At 50.5% G+C, this 18,275-nt stretch overlaps 8 protein-coding genes across 8 annotated transcripts; 4 read left to right on the top strand and 4 right to left on the bottom strand.

Annotated features, from left to right (window-relative positions):
- Positions 1-841: 841 nt before the first annotated feature.
- On the top strand, positions 842-1,799 carry HETIRDRAFT_108567 (uncharacterized protein; the record flags this gene model as incomplete). The annotated part of the gene is made up of 3 exons (XM_009554898.1): positions 842-1,595; positions 1,668-1,706; positions 1,768-1,799. The coding sequence occupies 3 exons, from the start codon at positions 842-844 to the stop codon at positions 1,797-1,799; spliced, it is 825 nt and encodes a 274-aa protein (XP_009553193.1).
- Positions 1,800-2,114: 315 nt separating this feature from the next.
- On the bottom strand, positions 2,115-3,916 carry HETIRDRAFT_447059 (uncharacterized protein). Its single transcript, XM_009554897.1, has 3 exons — positions 3,599-3,916; positions 2,756-3,543; positions 2,115-2,700 (listed from the first exon to the last, which is right to left on the bottom strand). The coding sequence occupies exons 1-3, from the start codon at positions 3,761-3,763 to the stop codon at positions 2,196-2,198; spliced, it is 1,458 nt and encodes a 485-aa protein (XP_009553192.1). The 5' UTR covers positions 3,764-3,916; the 3' UTR covers positions 2,115-2,195.
- Positions 3,917-4,037: 121 nt separating this feature from the next.
- Positions 4,038-6,286, bottom strand: HETIRDRAFT_68154 (uncharacterized protein). Its single transcript, XM_009554791.1, has 8 exons — positions 6,208-6,286; positions 6,061-6,151; positions 5,875-6,011; positions 5,656-5,800; positions 5,353-5,607; positions 5,133-5,281; positions 4,436-5,071; positions 4,038-4,376 (listed from the first exon to the last, which is right to left on the bottom strand). The coding sequence occupies exons 1-8, from the start codon at positions 6,262-6,264 to the stop codon at positions 4,188-4,190; spliced, it is 1,659 nt and encodes a 552-aa protein (XP_009553086.1). The 5' UTR covers positions 6,265-6,286; the 3' UTR covers positions 4,038-4,187.
- Positions 6,287-6,639: 353 nt separating this feature from the next.
- HETIRDRAFT_332521 (uncharacterized protein) lies at positions 6,640-8,802 on the bottom strand (the record flags this gene model as incomplete). Its single annotated transcript, XM_009554896.1, has 6 exons — positions 6,640-7,407; positions 7,543-7,725; positions 7,772-8,057; positions 8,115-8,366; positions 8,415-8,626; positions 8,686-8,802. 6 exons carry the CDS (start codon positions 8,800-8,802, stop codon positions 6,640-6,642), a joined length of 1,818 nt encoding a protein of 605 aa, XP_009553191.1.
- Positions 8,803-9,951: 1,149 nt separating this feature from the next.
- HETIRDRAFT_165066 (Non-catalytic module family EXPN protein) lies at positions 9,952-10,537 on the top strand (the record flags this gene model as incomplete). The annotated part of the gene is made up of 5 exons (XM_009554895.1): positions 9,952-10,027; positions 10,081-10,177; positions 10,227-10,250; positions 10,303-10,337; positions 10,392-10,537. The coding sequence occupies 5 exons, from the start codon at positions 9,952-9,954 to the stop codon at positions 10,535-10,537; spliced, it is 378 nt and encodes a 125-aa protein (XP_009553190.1).
- A 294-nt stretch (positions 10,538-10,831) lies between these two features.
- Positions 10,832-12,136, top strand: HETIRDRAFT_239784 (uncharacterized protein; the record flags this gene model as incomplete). The annotated part of the gene is made up of 2 exons (XM_009554894.1): positions 10,832-11,033; positions 11,442-12,136. Coding segments are annotated over 2 exons (897 nt in total), but the record flags the coding sequence as incomplete, so codon positions are not given.
- A 1,346-nt stretch (positions 12,137-13,482) lies between these two features.
- On the bottom strand, positions 13,483-14,704 carry HETIRDRAFT_423366 (uncharacterized protein; the record flags this gene model as incomplete). The annotated part of the gene is made up of 2 exons (XM_009554893.1): positions 13,483-14,613; positions 14,678-14,704. 2 exons carry the CDS (start codon positions 14,702-14,704, stop codon positions 13,483-13,485), a joined length of 1,158 nt encoding a protein of 385 aa, XP_009553188.1.
- Positions 14,705-15,972: 1,268 nt separating this feature from the next.
- Positions 15,973-17,384, top strand: HETIRDRAFT_144787 (uncharacterized protein; the record flags this gene model as incomplete). Its single annotated transcript, XM_009554892.1, has 4 exons — positions 15,973-16,011; positions 16,070-16,252; positions 16,304-17,073; positions 17,133-17,384. Coding segments are annotated over exons 2-3 (445 nt in total), but the record flags the coding sequence as incomplete, so codon positions are not given.
- Positions 17,385-18,275: the final 891 nt, after the last annotated feature.

The raw sequence follows: 18,275 nt of genomic DNA, 5'->3' as shown, positions 1-18,275 counted from the left end.
CACCGGCATCTTCCTAGCATACTTTTCAACTGCTTTATACTGGTTGATTAAACTTCGAGATCCATATACATTCCCATGCACTCCCCACAACTGTTGAGGAATGTCTCAATTTATATTTATGAATTCAAGCCTCCGTCCACAAAGCGCGCTGAAGTCTTGAGGTGTTTTTTTTAGCCATAGGGAACTGCATGTCTCGCGCATCAAATGATGAACTTGGGCGTTCTGTTGTTTCCGCTACCACGGACCTGCAGGGAACCTCGTGTTTGTCGACTATGACTGCATTTGTAGTCCAAACATCTGTGTAGTCCTCGTTGCTGATGCATTGCGAGATGGCGCGCAAGGATTTCCCCAAGCGGACATATAGCATAATCATGATCTTGCAATCTCCCCTCATCGCTTGATTTAACTCGTACTGATTCGCCCGTCTGATAGTTCCGTCACAGTTCCGTGCTCCCCTCCGACAACCCGAAGCATGGCCTTCAGCACCTTTCGACCTGCTTGCCGCCATTATCCCTAAACGATGAGCCCGAGAATGTGTCGGCCATGCGGCCGCAATACGGTTGCAACGATGCTAATCGATCGCTTTTACGGCGACCTCAATTGCATGTTAAGAGGTTCTAGATAGCTCTAGAGCCACAGTACTATACTCCCTCCGTGTCTACAAGTCTTGTCGTTCAGTGTTTGCATGCACAGTTGCAATGTTTCCGCGGCGAGAGGGGGGTGAGTTTCAGCTTTTTTCAGCTTCCTATTACGACCGTCGCATGCCTGTTGACCAATCTTCTTCCTACAAGTGACCTTTCCGCAGAGACTGATGATGGTTCAACCCTCTCACTCAGAACATATGCCGACGTGCTCCAGTATATTCTCTACTTCAGTATCCGCCCTCCGTCATCTTGTCAGCAGTTTTCAACCTCCTCTAGACTCATTTGTCTTTCCTAGAACCCGGCTGCAAGCTCCCGTGGAGGTATGGTCGCTTGGAATTCAGGCAGAACACCGCGCACCGTCGTCACTAGTCAAAATCGAGCACTGTGCGAGTATTTCCAACCCCAAGCATGACTTCCTGATTGTCCATGTGAAGCACTACTCTAGTTGGACTGCGGCTTTCACCCTCGAGCGTGTATCTGGTGCAGCTGGCGACGACACTGTGCTGACCTCTTCCCCTCGCATCGTGGATTATGTTGTAGTGCAGTCGAGCATCGCTAAAAATGCGCTCTCCACCATCACGCAATCACACATACCGTTCGAGACCATCAGGACTTTGACATTCCCCTCTACCAATCACGGCCGTAACCCCCCTCCAACTGACGTCCAGCTTTCTGTCCTTCTTCTCTTGCTCGCTGAAAACCATGCCATGCTCTCCGACGTTCATCATCGTGATTCTGCATGGTACACCGGAACCGTCTTCGATGCTCTCAAGCGAATATTCTCTGGTCGCGAACATATGCAGCGCGGCAAAATCCCTGATGCTGGATGTGTAACAGCGATGAACTCTACTCTTGGGGCGATTGTTGAAGAGTATGGGGTAGCATGGAATGCCTTCAATGAATATGTGAAACAGAGGGAAACTAGTGTCGATCAAGGCCAACAACGTGCAGGTACGAATTGTTACCTCTCATGACCGCAGACAACGCTGATGCGCATGTTACTTGAGTCGCTCATGAGGCTAGACGACTATAGGAAGTTAGGCAAGAGGCGAGTCGGAAAAGGTAGAAGCACTATGATGCTTCATGAGCGAATGAAGCCGACTCTCTCTTTTATGCGACAAAGTTGTCCAGCTCGAGTCTCTCGACACCAAGTAACGTGATTGCATCTTCATGGCTCTTAGGCATTCGCGACGTCCTTTTATTGTTCTTACAATGGTCACAAATGTAGGCATACACTACAGTTTCCTATCACTCGTTCCCTTTATTTATTCATGCCAGGCTCATAGCTCACAGTCCCCGTAAATGTCACACTCATGTTTCGCAATTCATGCCCCTTCTATAGCTTGCCTACATGCTCACACTCCATGGCAGGTACCGTTGAGATTATAATACGAGATTTGGATTGACACATGCTATGGATTATCTTCCTCAAAATCCAATGCCTTGCGCAAGATCAATCCTCCTCCGGTTCCAACTCGTCCATGCCTTACATCCACGCACATAGTAATAAAATCGTCCACACTCATGGACACTGAAAATGTATGTGCAAGATCATCCACTAGTCTCATCGACTGTTGGCGGCGTGTGCCTCCCGTCTTCCAGTCCGCCTCTCTTTTGGTCTCCTTGTTTTGCCCTTCTCTGTTCCTCGATTTCTAGTGCCTCCCACGCCTTCAGCTCGCGCTCGTACTCGTCCCAAACAAGCGTCCCAAGCACCTCTCCACCCAGCTCCCCGTCATCCACAGTCTGTCGCATAGTCCCTGGATTATCGCTGGCTCCTGCTGCATTGCTAGTCTGAGAAGACGCATCAGACTCCGAGTCGTTCTCTGGCGGTGCTGGCGGTAGCGGGACGTGTAGCCGCGTGACTGCACACTCGGCGTATAGCGCACCAGGCTTGAGCACTTCCTCAGGATCGAGAAACTGAGCCGTTGCACCTGGCGTCGACGATGTAGCAAGTCGTTTGAATGGCGTGGGCAAAAACAGCGTGTGGAGTACACCCTGCGCGGCAGAGGCAGAGGACTTCGTGAGCATACGGAGGATAGGGGTGGCGAGGAAGTACCTGAGGAACGCTGATCAGCACAGAGAATATGCCAATGAAATAAACAACCACGCACAAAATTATGCCGCTGATTGAGACACCTTGGCGTGGCGTGTCCGCACCCAGTAGTGGAGCAATAATGTCCGAGCGGCTTACCCCCGGCGAGACGGATACAGTCACAATGTTCGAGCGCTGCACCTTGTCACTTACCACGGGCACAGTTGACGCATCCGAATTGGCGCGCGGCACCTGGGCACTGGCTGGGAGCGCGTCGAGCACGCGCTGCAAGTGACGCGTCATAATTGCCGTGCGAAGAGCGCGTCTGCCTTCAGTCAAGAAGAGTGCCGACTGTGGGTATGTGGACGTGGATGCAGTTCCAGGGGTGGGCAAAGCAGAGAAGGTTGCCGCCGCCGCAGCATAAAAGGGGTTGATGAGAGTGACCAGCCGAATATCTCGCTCGACAGGCGCGACAAGTAAGACAGGTAGTAAAAGGGTAGTGAGCAGGAAGGTGGCGCATGACGCATCTCGCCGTTCCTTCACTACATCCCGAGTAGGCTTCGTGGGTAACATGGGCCCAATGTGTGCGTATTCGTGTGCGAAAAGTATAGCATCGAGTCGCTGTTGCTCGCCCTGGACGAAATGCGCGCAGAACGCTCGGATCGATGCAGGTGAGGTAAGGTCACAGTGCTCGGCGTATATGTTCTCGTTGTTCGTTGTGCTTCGCAGTACGGGGACCAATAACGCAGCTGACGTCGCCGGGGCACCTTCGGACAGGTCCACTGGATCTGGGGAAAGCGCAATCAGATGTGCACCACGACGTGCGAGGGAATCAAGAAGCGTCAGGCCAATAGGAGTGAATGCTCCCTATCATTTGTGGTATAACTTAGCTCAATTCCTCATCAGATGGCAGGATACGCACAGTTACAATGATGGAACGACCATGTAGATCCCGCTCACGATTCGTTTTCCTGCCCTGAGCATACGCATGTATTGTGATGATTGCAACTATGACTAGTACAGCATGCGTGTAGTATTTCGATGGCAAGATCGATGTCAAGGTCGCATGTGCGATCTTGAGTACCATGGTCTAGTGGTGCCAGCGCCGACTTCCGCAATAACCAAGACGCGAGTGAGATGAATGATCACTCTAATGGATGCCTCTGAAAGGCTCAACAAAGAGCAACGGAAATCCGGAGGTAAGCGTGCTAGTCGTGGTGACCGTCGGTTGGGGTCAGAGAGAAGGGGCGCAGCAACGTGTGTAAACTAAGCCAGCCGTGCCGAGCGCGATGAAGCCGCACGCGCGTCAACACTGCGTCAACACCAACGCCTCAATCTCAATTCGGCTGGAACCCTGGTCTGAAAACTACTACAGCAAGATAATTTCAGATTTAACATACAGATCCTCTGGCTCGAGACAATGGTCAAAAGGCTAGGAATGCGTATACTGCAATTTGTACTTCTATTCATGTTTTCGAACCGTCTACTCTCACAGGTGAAGGCCTCTCTGATCAATCCTCATCCCAATGGCCCGCTTGCTGCGGTATTTTTGGCCCACCCGCGGGGCGACTCATGATGATGCTATCGACGCTGAGGACAGACACAGCGGCCTCCGTGGCTAGACGGATGGCCCACGATTTGGCCGCCAAAGAGTCGAGGATGTTGTAATCAACTGCCGACAGCGTTCCGTCCGTCTCCGCCTGCATTGTTAGCCCCTCAGTTAGTCAAGTCGGGGCTCATCAGAAGAAAGACTGCTCGCCTCAACGTCTACACCCCAGGCCTGTCCGCCCTCCTTCTCGTGTTTCGCCCATAGCCTTGCCACGACCTCGTTACCTTCGGCTGCACCCCTCGCATTCTCTGCCAACGTCCGTGGCACAACCTCCAACGCACTCGCAAACCGCTTGACAGCGTGTTGCGCCAAACCCCTCAAACCAGCACCATATGTGTCCACGCGTCTCGCCAGGGCGAGTTCGCTCGCGCCTGCACCTGGTACGAGTCGTGGATCACGCAGTAACGCCTTCAACGCGCCAACGCCATCATCCACGGCACGCTCAAGGTCGTCAAGATGGTTCTGCGTCGCTCCACGAAGTACGACGGTCGCTGTACGCGATGTCTCGCCGCTCTCACCGCCCTCTTGTCGCAAGACTGTGACACGGTCACCTCCAACCTCAATACACTCACAAACGTCGACGAAACCAGCCTCCTCCGGTGTAGGTGCGCCCAGGCGGGCAAGTGGGGTCGCATTGACTACGCGACACAAGCGACGGAGCTCAAATTTGGAAAGAACTTTGAGAACGAGAATATGGTGGCGGTTGAGGTAGTGGAGCGCCAGGTCACCGATGGATGTTCCAGCGATGACAACTTTGACGCCTGAAGCCGCGATTTCTGCGAAGATCTGATATTGATCGGTCAGCAATCAAGAGTGTAGGCTCATATACTTTTTTAAGACGACGTGCCTTTTCCATGTGCTTCTCCTCTCCTCGAGTGAAGTTCAGCATCTCATCCGCATTTTTTATCAAGACAGTTCCCTTCGTCTCTGTCTGAGCAGTATCGATCGGGTTTGTGAATACCGCGACTTTTCCCTTCGTCACGGTCTTAGTATCACCTATCGTGGTAACGATACAGTATGATGAGTACCGTGTACAGCGAAAAAGGATCAATAGGCAAATTGCTCACCCTCTGGTTCACGCCCGAACACCATACCCTGTACAACTCTGCTTGTGGCCAAGCTTCCTCCCATGATCTTCACCACGCGGACATTGTCAACATTGAAATTTTTCGGATTTTGCGGGATCACAGAGAGAGCAGCTTCAGCCACCAGCGCCGCGAGAGTATCTTCATAGCCATATTGTTTCGAAGCAATGGCAGGCTTAATGGCACGGGATAGCGATTCCTGTGTCAATGGGTTCGGAAGCTCGCTGCATGAGAGCGCTGGTTCACAATTAGAAAAGTAGATGGATGAAATGGATGAGAGCATACTGTCGAGTTCCTCAAGAGCCTTCTTGCACGCAAGTTCATAGCCCTTGATCACCTCGCTGGGGTGCAGACCCATTATCAACAGATGCTCGGCCTTCTTCAACAGCTCTCCCGCAAGGATCAGCACCATATTGGTCGCGTCCCCCATCTGTACGATGCGATCAAAGTAGTTTCCTAGCATGAGAGACTGTGAGGTGCACATTGGAGACTTGAACAACTTACCTCGGCCTCCTGAGCCTGCGATGCCATGACAAGAAGCTTTGCGGCCGGATGGACAACCTCGATCTCTCGAATGATGGTCGCGGCATCTGAGGTTACGAACAGTCGACCTAGATGATTAATCACGAGCTTATTCCGTCCTAGGCTCTCGTTGAGATATAAGCATGCATGAATAGAGTTAACGAATACCATTTGGCCCAAAACTGGTGCGGGTAAGGTCAGACAATTCAGATATGGCCGAAATGTTGCGAAGAAGTGCATCTTCAAGCCCTGAAAGTTGCTACGTGCAGAAATGTTTACATCAGAGTTCACAAGATGAGTATGGGCAAAAGGTACCTTGTACCCGTCCTTGAAAAGCTGGATGTTGTTAGCTTTTGGGACTTTGAGAGACATTTTGGCGATTAAGAAGGAGAATACGAGTACACGAGCGACAAGTCGATTCAGCTGTATCCAAATTCGGTCACGATGAAGACCCTCGAAGACCCTCGAAGCACCACGTAAGGTTAGACCCTGGGGACCCCTCGCTCTAAATAAACGAAGTAAAGTTACAGAACATTTGACCATTTCCGAGACGCAAGTATGCAAGCACTCAGTACTCAATCTTAACGGAAAAGATCAAGCTCAAGGCGACCAAATCATAATGATATAAGAATTGTTTCTGTGCTAGCAACCCCTGTGGTGTCCTGTCGAAAGACATGCATCATACCTATAATATGAGTGAAGATTGTTCTCTGCTGTGCTACAAACCCATGAAATAGACGACGAGCATCATTCATAGCATAAGATAAATATTTTCCCTTCCTTCACGGACATGATCACCGCGCCTTGACTTTGATCGATATTGAGCGTTTCCACCGAGTCGAGATTCAACTCCTCTGGAATCTCCAGTGTCCGGACCTCGCCCTCCATAGGCCAAGTTTCTGTATCTCCATCATCGCTCCCGACGCTACTGCCATCAATACTGGTGTAAACCACCTCGCCTCTATCGTTGAAGTAAACGCTGGGGAACGATACAAATCGGAGATTTTTTCGGGGAGGGGGCGGGTCTTGTCCTTCGGGCACTTCCGTATTGTCCTCCACATACTCGATCCAAACGGCGTGTCCGAAGTCCACCGCAAGCAAAGGCCTCGAATGATGTATTGGCGCTCCATTTTCATCCAACTCGTCGATCACTACATCGATCACGCACACCACCTCGAAGGGTGCACTCACATACCACATCCGCATGAGAGCGTCCTCCGCCGCTCCTTCCGACTGGGGAAGGAGAGGTACACGAAAGTAATGTTGCGACAGAACGTGCTTCGTTTGATGTGTCTCCGTGTCGTGCTTCGCCAGCAACACTACGGTACAGCTCAAGCCTGGCACCATCGCCATGGTTGGCCACCATTGGCGCACAAAGTGAGCGCTCTCCGGATACCATACCGGATATAGGAGTGGATTTGGAGGGTTTGGGCCAAGGGGATTCGCATGGCCAGTGGCGACTGCCGTAGCAGCTGCCACTACACCAGGCATTAATTGTTGAACAAATTGTGGCGTCTGTGGCACATCAGTGATCAGGATTGGGACTGGAATAGGAACATGAATGATCAATTCCTCTTCAGTGGAAGTGGTGGGGAAGAGTAGAGCTTGGGACGAGGGTGGAAGGTGTGGGAAGGTGAAATAGCGGGAGACGACCCGCGCGGGTTTGAACACGCCGGAAATGATAGGAACAAAGCTAGGCGAGGAGGATGACAATGCGACACACTGCCTTAGCAGCGAGAGAGGGTAGAAATGCTGACACGCCCCGTTTGGTTCTTCTGCATGAATTACAATTTCTTCGTCGTGAAGAATGCAGGACCAGTTAGATGATGCAACCTGTGAGATCGTTAGCATTTATCAGCAGTAAATTGAGTAGCCTTACGCATGCGATCGCCGTATCAATGAATATGTATTCGTCGCTATCCCAGTCCGGAAGGACATATAAACCGATTGTGTTGGTGTAGACTATCCACACGAATCCTGCCAACAAACGCGCCGGTGGATCAAGTAGGAAAATATTCATCACAAGCCCAGACATCTTGAAGGACCTGAGATGCGAGAACACTGGAGTTGAGGGAGTGGATAAGTGTCCGTTTTCATAAACATCCTCTTCCGACTCAGGAAAATAGATTTGCATGAGATCAAATTCCATTAGCTTCGCATCGTGACTGAGGGATAGCGAAATAGATGAGTTGAAGAAAAATCAGGTCATCTGACACACTTACGTTCCTCCTAGGCCCCTTGCCATTGTGAAAAACACCGTTCGTTTGTCGAATTCCACACGGCATTTCCATAACTCCCATCGTTCCCCAGGACTCCATTCTGCCAGACTGACATCCTGTAACACATCCCAACAGATGACCTTTCCGCTCCGAGTTGCGCACAGGGTGTAGCTTGCGGTAATAGGAGAGAGCCAGTCGACTTCCTCATGAGGCGGGGTACTGACGACCTTGTACCAGCTCTTTGTCAAAACCGTCCTTGACTCTGGATCTGCAGAAGACGCTTGTTGAGATTGTGGCGCAAACGGGGAGGAAGTAGCAGGTCGAGGAGTGCGAGTGAGCCAGGCACGTTCAAGCTGTGCAGCTTTGTACACGGAATGTATGAGCTGCTCTGTAGTGATTTCTGAGAGTCGTTGGAAGCCAGCTAGCGGCAGCGCGCGACATCGACGTAAAAGGACCATAGCAAGATGGCGATACACAGGTCGTGTGACGAGGAGCTGACGCAAAGATTTGCATGTCTGAAACGAATAGTGATGTAGATGTGCTTAATGACAATATCTCTAACGATATGACGCACCATCTGCAAAGCCTGGATATCCGAGAAACCAAGATGCTGAACAATTACGAGGAGCAAATCGTACGGCAATCGAGGGAGATAGAGGTGAGACATGAGCCCTGCTGCTATTGACGCCATCGTTTGGAGTTGGGTTTGAGCACTTTGCGAACGCCCGGACGAACGCAAGAGCATGCAATGACTGTCACTTCACTCTTGTCAATGTGTAAGTACTCGCCGAGACTCGCCCTCCGGGCAGTGCACGAGATTTCCTGTCAAAGCAATCAAACAAAAGATAAGTGCGAGGGTTACATCTGTTGACAATAATGCTCACAAAGACAGCGGTCTACTCAGAAGTACAATTCCAGGCCGGGGGGACTCAGAACGGAACGGCATCAGGATTGTATTCGGTGTGTTAGTCAGGCACGGCCGGCACTCTCCGGGATATCATCCGGCGGCAACCAGGGGCTGCTCGACCGCTGTTCGACGAGTGGTCGTCCTCATTGACGACAGTTTGACGACGCATATCGTGTACTATTATTTGTGCATCGTATTTTGACAATAATCTTTTCGATGGTCGCATCCAGCGTGCACCGCTATCAAATATCGTGGTCTATTGTACACGACTGTATCGTTGCAACTCTTTATAGCGCAGGTATCGGCGTTACTGTATCATCTTTGGCGACATTGACTCCATAGGTTCTGAAGAGTGCAGGGATCACCGAGATTGTAAAACGGGATGCTAAAATTCCTTTAGCAGCACATGGTCATTTTCGTAACGTTTCGAATCATTTCCGCGGTCAGCAGTCCTCATGAAACGCCTTTGACGGCTCTTTCGATGAGCTCTCGGCTTCGCACGAAGCATTACAAGGCGAGCTCAAGCCTTCAAAGTTCATTTCCGTGACAAAATTTCACAGTGTCTTCTATTTTCCTTGGAGCGTCCGACATAGAGCTCTTTGCAATCCTTGCAAGTAAATGCGGCAATGGTGTCTGTCATGTGCTGCTCATCGTCATGCGAAGTTTCATCATCAGAGAATCCGACAGTAATTCGCACTCCCCCGAGTGCGTTCCATACGATGTCCCCTGCTCTTCCAGCTCATTCTCGCATTCTTTTGTACAATTCGCATGCACCTGACAGATCACGCATTCTCCCAACATTCATCCTTCGCATGGTGGCCTCTTCTATTACCTGTACCGCTCACTCGAATCCGTATATATTTGTGCAGTCCTTCTGACTTGATTCCCCAGCCCACCCTCCTCTTCGCCCACGCCTGGAACCTAGTCAAGGAGATGCGCCTTCTTGTCCAACTCTTTGCTTTGGCCACACTGTTTACCATGACAGCCGCGCAGAATCATACCGGAACTTGTATGCGTTCTCTACCCCCCTCAAGGATACCTTCGCTCAACATATTTGTTCAGTATTCACGTTTGATCCTGGTCTCGGCGCGTGTGGGTTTACGAACACGAGTGACCAATCGGTCGCCTCTGTATCGCAGACTTTCTTCAGTGCTTTTCCGTACGTCTTTCGGCGAGCTTCCTTGCCTTACGAACTAATGTATTTCTAGAGGTGCTACAGAAAACCCCAACGAGTAAGCGCTTTCGCAACAATTTTGGTTCTAGCCTATCTAACACTGCATCCAGCAACCCCATATGCACTCATACACTTACCATCACTTGTGCGTATTGTTCTTTTTTTCTTTCTTTTTACCTACCAAGATCACCGCTTGCAGTTCACAACACCAGCGTAACTGCGCAAATTGTCGATGTCTGTCCTGGGTGCCCAGACTTCAACGTCGGTCTTTCTCCCAGCGCATTCACGAAGTTCGCCCCCATTTCTCAAGGCATAGTCAACAACGTGACGTGGGTGGTCAATTGATTCCGAGGAGAAGGAGGAACATGTGTACAATTTTCATGGCGAATTTCTTGCTGTAATACTAGTCTATTTCGTCGCGATGGGCGAAAATTATGATCTTGCCCCGACCAATGACGTCGTGCCAATGACCGCAGAACCCTAGACCACTGCTAAGGTCAGGATCAAGGTGCTTTCCTTTTCACTACGATGTCCCCGTCCCGTCTGGCTGTCTCCGCGCGGCCTACACGCTTGTACGCTATCGCTTTTCGTGCCCTATCGACACCAACACCACCTTCGGGGCTACCCAAGCCATACCGTCACGAAAAACCTCCACCACCGCCACAAACATGGCTTACACGTCAGCTGAAGAAATCACCAACCGCAATGCGACTATTTCTGAACATCTTTGGGTCTCTTGGCTACGGATATTCTAAGCAAATCGCAGCGAGGAGGGCTCTCATGATGTACAAGGAGCTATGCGCACCAAAGGCGGAAGAGGAGGAAGAATTTTGGAGGAACGGTGAGTAATGTCCCCTGTCTACACTTTTCAACATCGGAATTACGCGCTGTTATACGCGCGATGTATATCTCGATGAGCGGAGGTAGTAGCTTATTTTATTAGCACGCTCTCCCTGGCATAGCTGTGCCGTCGCGTTGACGGTACGTATATGCATACCTCCATGAGAGAAATTGGTTCCAAAAGATGTATCCAAAAAAGTGTTAGCAACTCAGGGCATCGGTGTTATGTTGCCACTCAAAGCGTGTCCACAAACCATCTCTATTTTTGCGAGCTTGCGATTGTTATGAACAGGAGGCCGAGTGTGCGGTTTCGTAGCGTGCATGCGCGCTCGTGCCCAGCCCCGGATTTTTGAGGCTGTCTCAATTTTGCGCTTCTACGCCTCGATGCTGACATACATTCAATACGCAGAATGCCATCTTCCGCCCACGTTTCAATCTTGGTTCACAATCACTAATCTCCATGTTTGGATTCTCACCACCCGACTCCGAGCACTTCCCTCCCCACACGGTCAAGAGCATATACAAGGCTTGATCGATCACTTCTTCCTCGACGTCGATGAGCGAATACGCCAAGTTCTTCAGCCGCTCCCGCCTCCGTCATCAAAATCTGTCTCAAAGGGCTCAACTTTAGAGGAGGCCTTCTACACAAAACCTGTCAAGCGTGGACGTGCGCCAGAAGCCCTCGTAACAAAACAGATGAAGATATTCCGAGAGCAATGGGCAGGACTTGGGATGGCCTGTGATCTTGCGCTCGTGCGCGGTGACGCAGAGCTCGCAGGTGCAATCTGGCGGAACCTGCTAGGCGCGCGAGGTGCCAACGGGATTGTGTATCCAACTTCTACAGAATCCGAGGCTGTGTCAGCGCCATCATTCCGTCGCGCGATAAATCCGGGCGGGGAAGTTGAAAAATACAGCAAATATTCGTCTGACGCGATACAGCGTCTCGAGATGCGGAACGACGGGTCTGGTGTCCACGACTTTGCACCAGAAGAGGCGGATCGGTATCTTCGGTATCCCGAGACCATGGAGCAGCTAGTGACATACGTGCGAAAGGAGGTGGTGAGACTTTCGAGAATCAGTGACGATGAGATTATGGGCGGCGATTCGAAGAGTCGGTTTGGGAAGGAGGGGAGGGGGGTCGAAAAGTTGAAATTTGGGAAAGTGAGCGAGCTTTGAATATTGAAACTGGGCGGGCATAAGTATAGAATTACTCGCCAGTAAATATTCGTGAGTATATGGTCGTGGAGGTTGTCGTCCAGACACGCTCAGCCGATAGGACGGAATTTACCACCCCAATATGCTGGCTCATCTCTAAGATCGAATATTAAACGCTATTAAACGTCGAACGTTGACTGGTGACCCTAGTCACCTCAGTAGACTGATAAATAGTCGATGACGGAAGATGACGGATCGGCGGGGGGTCTCTCCTATATACAAGGTGACCCATATTAGACCTCCTCTGCCGCGGGCCTTGATATTCTTTTATCTGGCAGGGCCATTGAACGCCAACACGGTTCGCGTCACTCGACCATGACTGCTCGGCGCTCGGCGCTCAGCTTGACCTTGATGCAATTATCGTTCCGGCATCTCCCCCTGCGCCTCCGGTGACCGGTCTCTCAGACTCTCCACTACTCGCGCCGCTGTACCTAAAACCAGTCGCCTCAGGCATCTCTAACAGTATGCCATTTAAAACCGCCCCCTCGACGCCGCTCTTGATTGGAGAGCTATGAAGGGTTTTCTCGGACAAAAATCATCAAAAAATGGGCCTAGTTGGCTATAGCTAGCAATCGTTGGCAATTCCTATCCTTTTTCAAGCTATCAATTGACAACAATTGCTGGCAATCTATTTTTATATGTGGATTGCTAACAATTATGAACAATTTGAGAGAATACATGGTGAGAGATGTTCATATTGGCTGGGATTTGTTGACTTATGGCAACAACTTTTGACAATTCCTGACAATTCCTGACAATTTCTAACAATTGTTCAAGATAGCTACCGTTGGCTCAAAATCACTAATTTATCATCAAGAGGGGCAGTTTTGATTGATTTTTGTCCGGCGTAGTCCCTCATACGTTTGACAGTCATTTCAGAAACAGCTGTAAACATATACAGCACGACCATCTGTGTAAGGTCAGCCACGGAGACAGCTGGCGCTGCGTGTATTTGAACAAAGGAAAAACAATCGTTTGCGAGATCCCGCGGGCGTTCCGCTGTTCTATAGGCGGGTGTCTGCATGCGATCTCCATCAGCGAGACAAGGCGTATTATAGCGAGTGGTATGTGATGACGCGCAGGGATAAGAGGTCATAACTGTAACAATCTGGAATATTGTCCGAGGCGAATCTGCTGCAGGCAGTAAAGATGGTAGAAAAACGAGACATGAACTAAAGAGCACTTGATTAAATGCAGATTGCAACTATGACGGAAACAAAACAAAACAATACGAATCATGACGGTTGACCTAGAGTCCAATATGATGAGATCATTGACATAGGATTCCACCGAGGTATTTCCCCGTTGGGCCTGCCGTTCTCATCTACCAGGCTTGATCGTGCATCAGTGTACACTGACAGCGAAGATGCACTGGTACTTGTCGTGAAGCCACCTTGGGGGCCCTGATCGTCTCGCTCCGGATGAGACGCTTGCGCATGAACGGCGCTTAACAAGCTTGCCTGTCTTGACGGTGGCAAATGGGAAGCAGGCTGAACCTCCAGCATCTGGTGCGGACCTCCTGACGCGCGGAGCCGAGCCGGCGGCGGATAAAGCTCTCCATGTTCAGTCACAACACCGTGTCCGCGCGCAGCAGATGACGACAAAGATGACGAAGATAATGAATAGAACGTGGTTGGCGAACGAGACCGTGAAGAGAGTGAAGGATAGTGTTGCAGGGAGGGGAGCGTCGTGTTCGTAGAGGTCGTGGATGACATCGAGCTGCGGAAGGCTCCGATTAGTGGGATGCCGCTATGTGAGGGTGGTTTTGGTATATGTAACCAGGTCGGGTGCGCATCAGAATTCGTGGATGGGGAAGTCGGTGAGGTAGGGACAGGGGATGGAACAGGAACAGGGGCCGCGTCCGACGGTCCATCCTCAGGCAACGTGGCCATGGGGGTATGAGGGACACGCGTTTTCGCTCTATGAAGGGTGGGTGGAGGTCGTAGAGGCCGAGGTATGGAGGTTGCAGCATTGCCGCCCCAAGGATCATAATCCTGCAATAATTGGGTGGAGTGATCGACGATGTGACCGACTGGTAAAGAACCCGACGCTTCTCCGCTGTTTACACTAGGATCGTAGGGCATCTTGCGGGCTTGAGCCTTCTCGGACTCTTGTTCTTCAGGGATCAAGAGCGGTACGGAGGAGTCTGGTCCAGACATGATCCGCTGATGACCGCGCAGGGAACCGTGCTCGGAGTCTGCTCGTTTTTGCTGCCTCTGTTCTTGATACCGCCGGGAAAGCGGGACGATGACCAGAACTGCGGCAAGGATGATAATGAAGCCCCCGACGCAGCCGGACACGATGGTTATTATCCTAGTTCCGTTAGACTGGGAAGACGCAGTGTTCGAGGGGGCCGCAGGGCTTGGCTGAATGATCGCACCGTGGTCATTGGTCAGTCAGTTCAGCACAAGGTTCTAGAAGAGCGCTCACGGCCGATGGGTCCAATTGAGGGCTCATCTCGCCTCGAAGGCTTGCCTAGTTCGATAACGAGGATGAGGATGGGAAGTCAGAACAAAGATGCGCTGCTCACGTTGGCAGTGCAATACAAGTTGGGTCACGTCAGTCCCACGGAAATAAGGACAGCTCCGCAACTCCCATGATCCACGTTGTTTTGCACAAGGAAAGAGATTATGAAGAACAAGGGGAGAAGTAGAGTGGAAACGATCGTGAAATCGTTATACCTGCAGCGAAGAGAGTCGTCAACTGCTTCCGAGGTAAGAGTTGGCAGCTGTTGGCAGAATATCGACGTGACAAGCTCAAAGCTGTCGCGTTTGGATGTCAACTATAGTATTGTAGTGGTCCTTGATCCACTCAATGATGATGGATTTCTTGGGTAGTCCGCACATATCCAAATCTCAATTTTTTACAGCCAATGATAGACTATAACCACTGCATGTGTTGTCTAATTTATCAGCTTGAACAAAGTCCATCTTTGCTACCATTAAAGATATCGATGGTGAAGGTGCTTCCGCCACACAAATTTATTCCTTGATCCGCGTGAAGAGCCGTGACGAGGGTGTGACCGGATGTGGCCGTCGCGTTACATGACACGTCTATCTGCTCTCATCATCCAAGATGAGAGCATTGACCGCAGTCACTTTAATATCTGTGTTGTGAGGTGAAGCTCAAGGAATGAATAAACAAAGTGAATAGTGAGCGTTTGAGCGCATACACATTAGGAAAGAAGGCTGCGTGGTTCTCAATTAGGAAATGTCACGCACATTGCCAGACTTGGTCTCTGCATCGCGCAGAAAACACTTGTAAATGCTGTAACAAAAGGAACATTCAATTTGTAGCTTGTCTTCTTATGAAAGGTTGTTCTTTTGTATCTTGAGTAGTAGATTGGTATGCTATTGAGTGGTAAATTTCCACTGATATCATGCTATGCACTTTGCACCAACCTATATTTTCTGAGAACTATGGGTATCAAGCACATATTCAGTCATTGAGCAATAAATACACATCGGATCATGTCATGGTTTATACAGAAGATGCGGAGCACATGAAGCTATTCTCTGGAATATTTGTGGCTGGAGAGAGGGAGGACAACTCATGGCATAGTCGACTGGATCAAGGACGGTCACAAAATCAAGGACCACTACAGTGCTGTATGTCCAGAAATAGGCCGGGCACTGCCTCATTTTGAGCTGATCTAGACCAAATCCTGTTTTCCCAACGTTCCTGCCGAATGTTTTGGGTCCGATTTCCCAGGAACCTCTGCTCCTGTTGTCTTCATCCGATCATTCGACTATGCGAGTCGCAAGGTCAGCTCTGTAGTGTTCAAGACGTGTTATGTCACTTACTCACGTTGATTTTTAACAGAAAGTAAGGAGACCGGCATGAGCCCATCGTTTTTCTGTCGCTGGGACTGGTGTAGATGCACGTTTCCGACCTACAAGGGCCTTGCAGATCATGTCGTGGGAGAACACATTGAACAGGCTCAGCCTGTCCCTAGGCAGGACATAGAACTGCTATGTCGCGTAGAGAGTGCTAACGGGGCTATCGGTGCGCGTTATGTTGTACGATCAACATTGTTTCACTGAACTCAATACGCAGATAGCATCTCCACTGACATATTCACCCAATCTGATGCGCATCTTACATTATCCTCTCGCTCGCAAAATGGTCTGTTCCCGAGTGAAGGTGCAGCTGATCCGCACCCCAGGTCTCTCAGGTTGCCCTCCAGACATGACGCAACCATGAAGGCCTCAGCACCCTCTCTTGTATCAAATCCATCTCCCCCGACACCTCCTCGAATAGCCACGCCAGTGCAGCACGCATCATCTTATTCCCCCTACCCGGTCACGCCCCAGCGCTCAGGATTTTCAGCCTTAGCAGCTCAGTCGTCTCCATCTCCCCCTGCAAGCTCGCCTCTCGAGTCTCCCGCCCTTAGCTTACTGGTAAAGAATGCCATTGCAGCTCACACAGGACCTACGTCACCAACTCAGAGAGGTAGAAGGGATACAGACGCGGATCCGCTATCCGACTCTACTTCGTCGTCACGCGACATCGAAGAGCAGCTGACGCAAGGCATATCTCCCCAGCTCTCACCCCCCTCCGCAGCAGCACCAGGGGATATGAAGACGCAAGGCGCTGTGAACCCTGAGATTTCTCACATTTCTGACGCCGTGTCTCCTTCTGGGCATGCGTCTGCTCCTGGACAAGAGCCAGGCACGAGCTCTAAGTCGAAACACCCAGCACTTGACCCGGTCTCACAGTCTGCTTTTCCTCGGAACCCTCGCCCAAGACGATTTCAACACGGCCAGTTCCTGCTCGAATCAACTCCCTTTTCACAGTCTCAAGGCTCTATTGTCTCGCAGGAATTAGTATGCATCAATACCTGAAATATATGCCATGTTGCTTATTCTGTCGCTATTTCCCTTAGATTGATGTTGATCCTCCTGCAACCTTCGTAGGGTATAGCTCAATTCTTTCTTCGCAGACGCAGAGCCTGTCTAGCCAAGCGAATTCATTCCAGCTGCATACGCAAGCGCCTTATTATTCGCAGAGTCAAGACGCGAGTCATGCGTTCATGCCGTCGCATCAGTTCTGAACAACTTGCGGTGTGACATTCTTCATTCTTCATCAGACACATCGTACATATCCATACCCGAATTGTATATATGCTGTCTATTCGGAGATGACAGTACCTTATTGCATTGAACTCCTGAATCCTCATGAAACGCGCCGGTTGTTGATATCAGGCATTCAACGATCTGACAGAAGAGACTGTCCAGATGGGGAAAGGGATCCCGGTAGGACGGGGGAAACGGACCAATATGTCCGTTACAGTACGAAGTGGTACCAAAGACAAACGCGTCGGCTGAACCTTCCATACTTTCTCCTCTCTCAAACCCTCCGAGCTGTCTCCACACTGTATTTATACCCTCATCGACACCGCAGAACCTCTTCAACGCTCTTTACGACAACATTGATAGATATCTGGAGACGCAAGTTCAACTGACATCATTACGACGGGCAGTCTTTATCTCAGAAGGCGCAAGGGTCATATACACCTGTGAGCACACACCGAGTCCATAGCCCGCCTCAAAATTGACCGAATATTTCTAGCGTTCGTACCAATTTCTCCGTCGTTCCATAGTGCGAACGTTGTCTCGTTTCCACGCTGACTGATTGCAGCAGAGGTGTGTGTGTTTCATTTCGCAGTCTGTACTCGTTCTGATTAGTCGATGGGTCGCAGCGATCATGCCTCCACGTCGAAAGGACTCCACTCCAATCACATCGTTGAGCCCGTATGAGACACCGTCTGCAGTTGGCGGAACATCCACCACGGCTTTTCCACGTGCACCTTCACCATCTGGCCTCACACAACTGCTTTCAAAGCCAGCGAAGTGGTTTTCCAGAAATCCATCAGGTCAGCGAAACAACTCTGGTCCTTCAGAGCCCCGCTCGAGTACCAGCTCGGTTGGTCGCAAGCCAAAGATATCTCATCCGACGGACCCTAGGCCGATTCTACCGACATTACACAGCGAGCCATACGTTCAGGGAGCGCACGGTGCTAGTCGGT

The sequence above is a fragment of the Heterobasidion irregulare genome (assembly GCF_000320585.1).
Source record: "Heterobasidion irregulare TC 32-1 unplaced genomic scaffold scaffold_14, whole genome shotgun sequence".
In the NCBI taxonomy this organism is placed as follows: Eukaryota; Fungi; Basidiomycota; class Agaricomycetes; order Russulales; family Bondarzewiaceae; genus Heterobasidion; species Heterobasidion irregulare.
The sequence above is the reverse complement of the archived record's forward strand: the minus strand, read 5'-3'. Positions and strand labels throughout refer to the sequence as shown.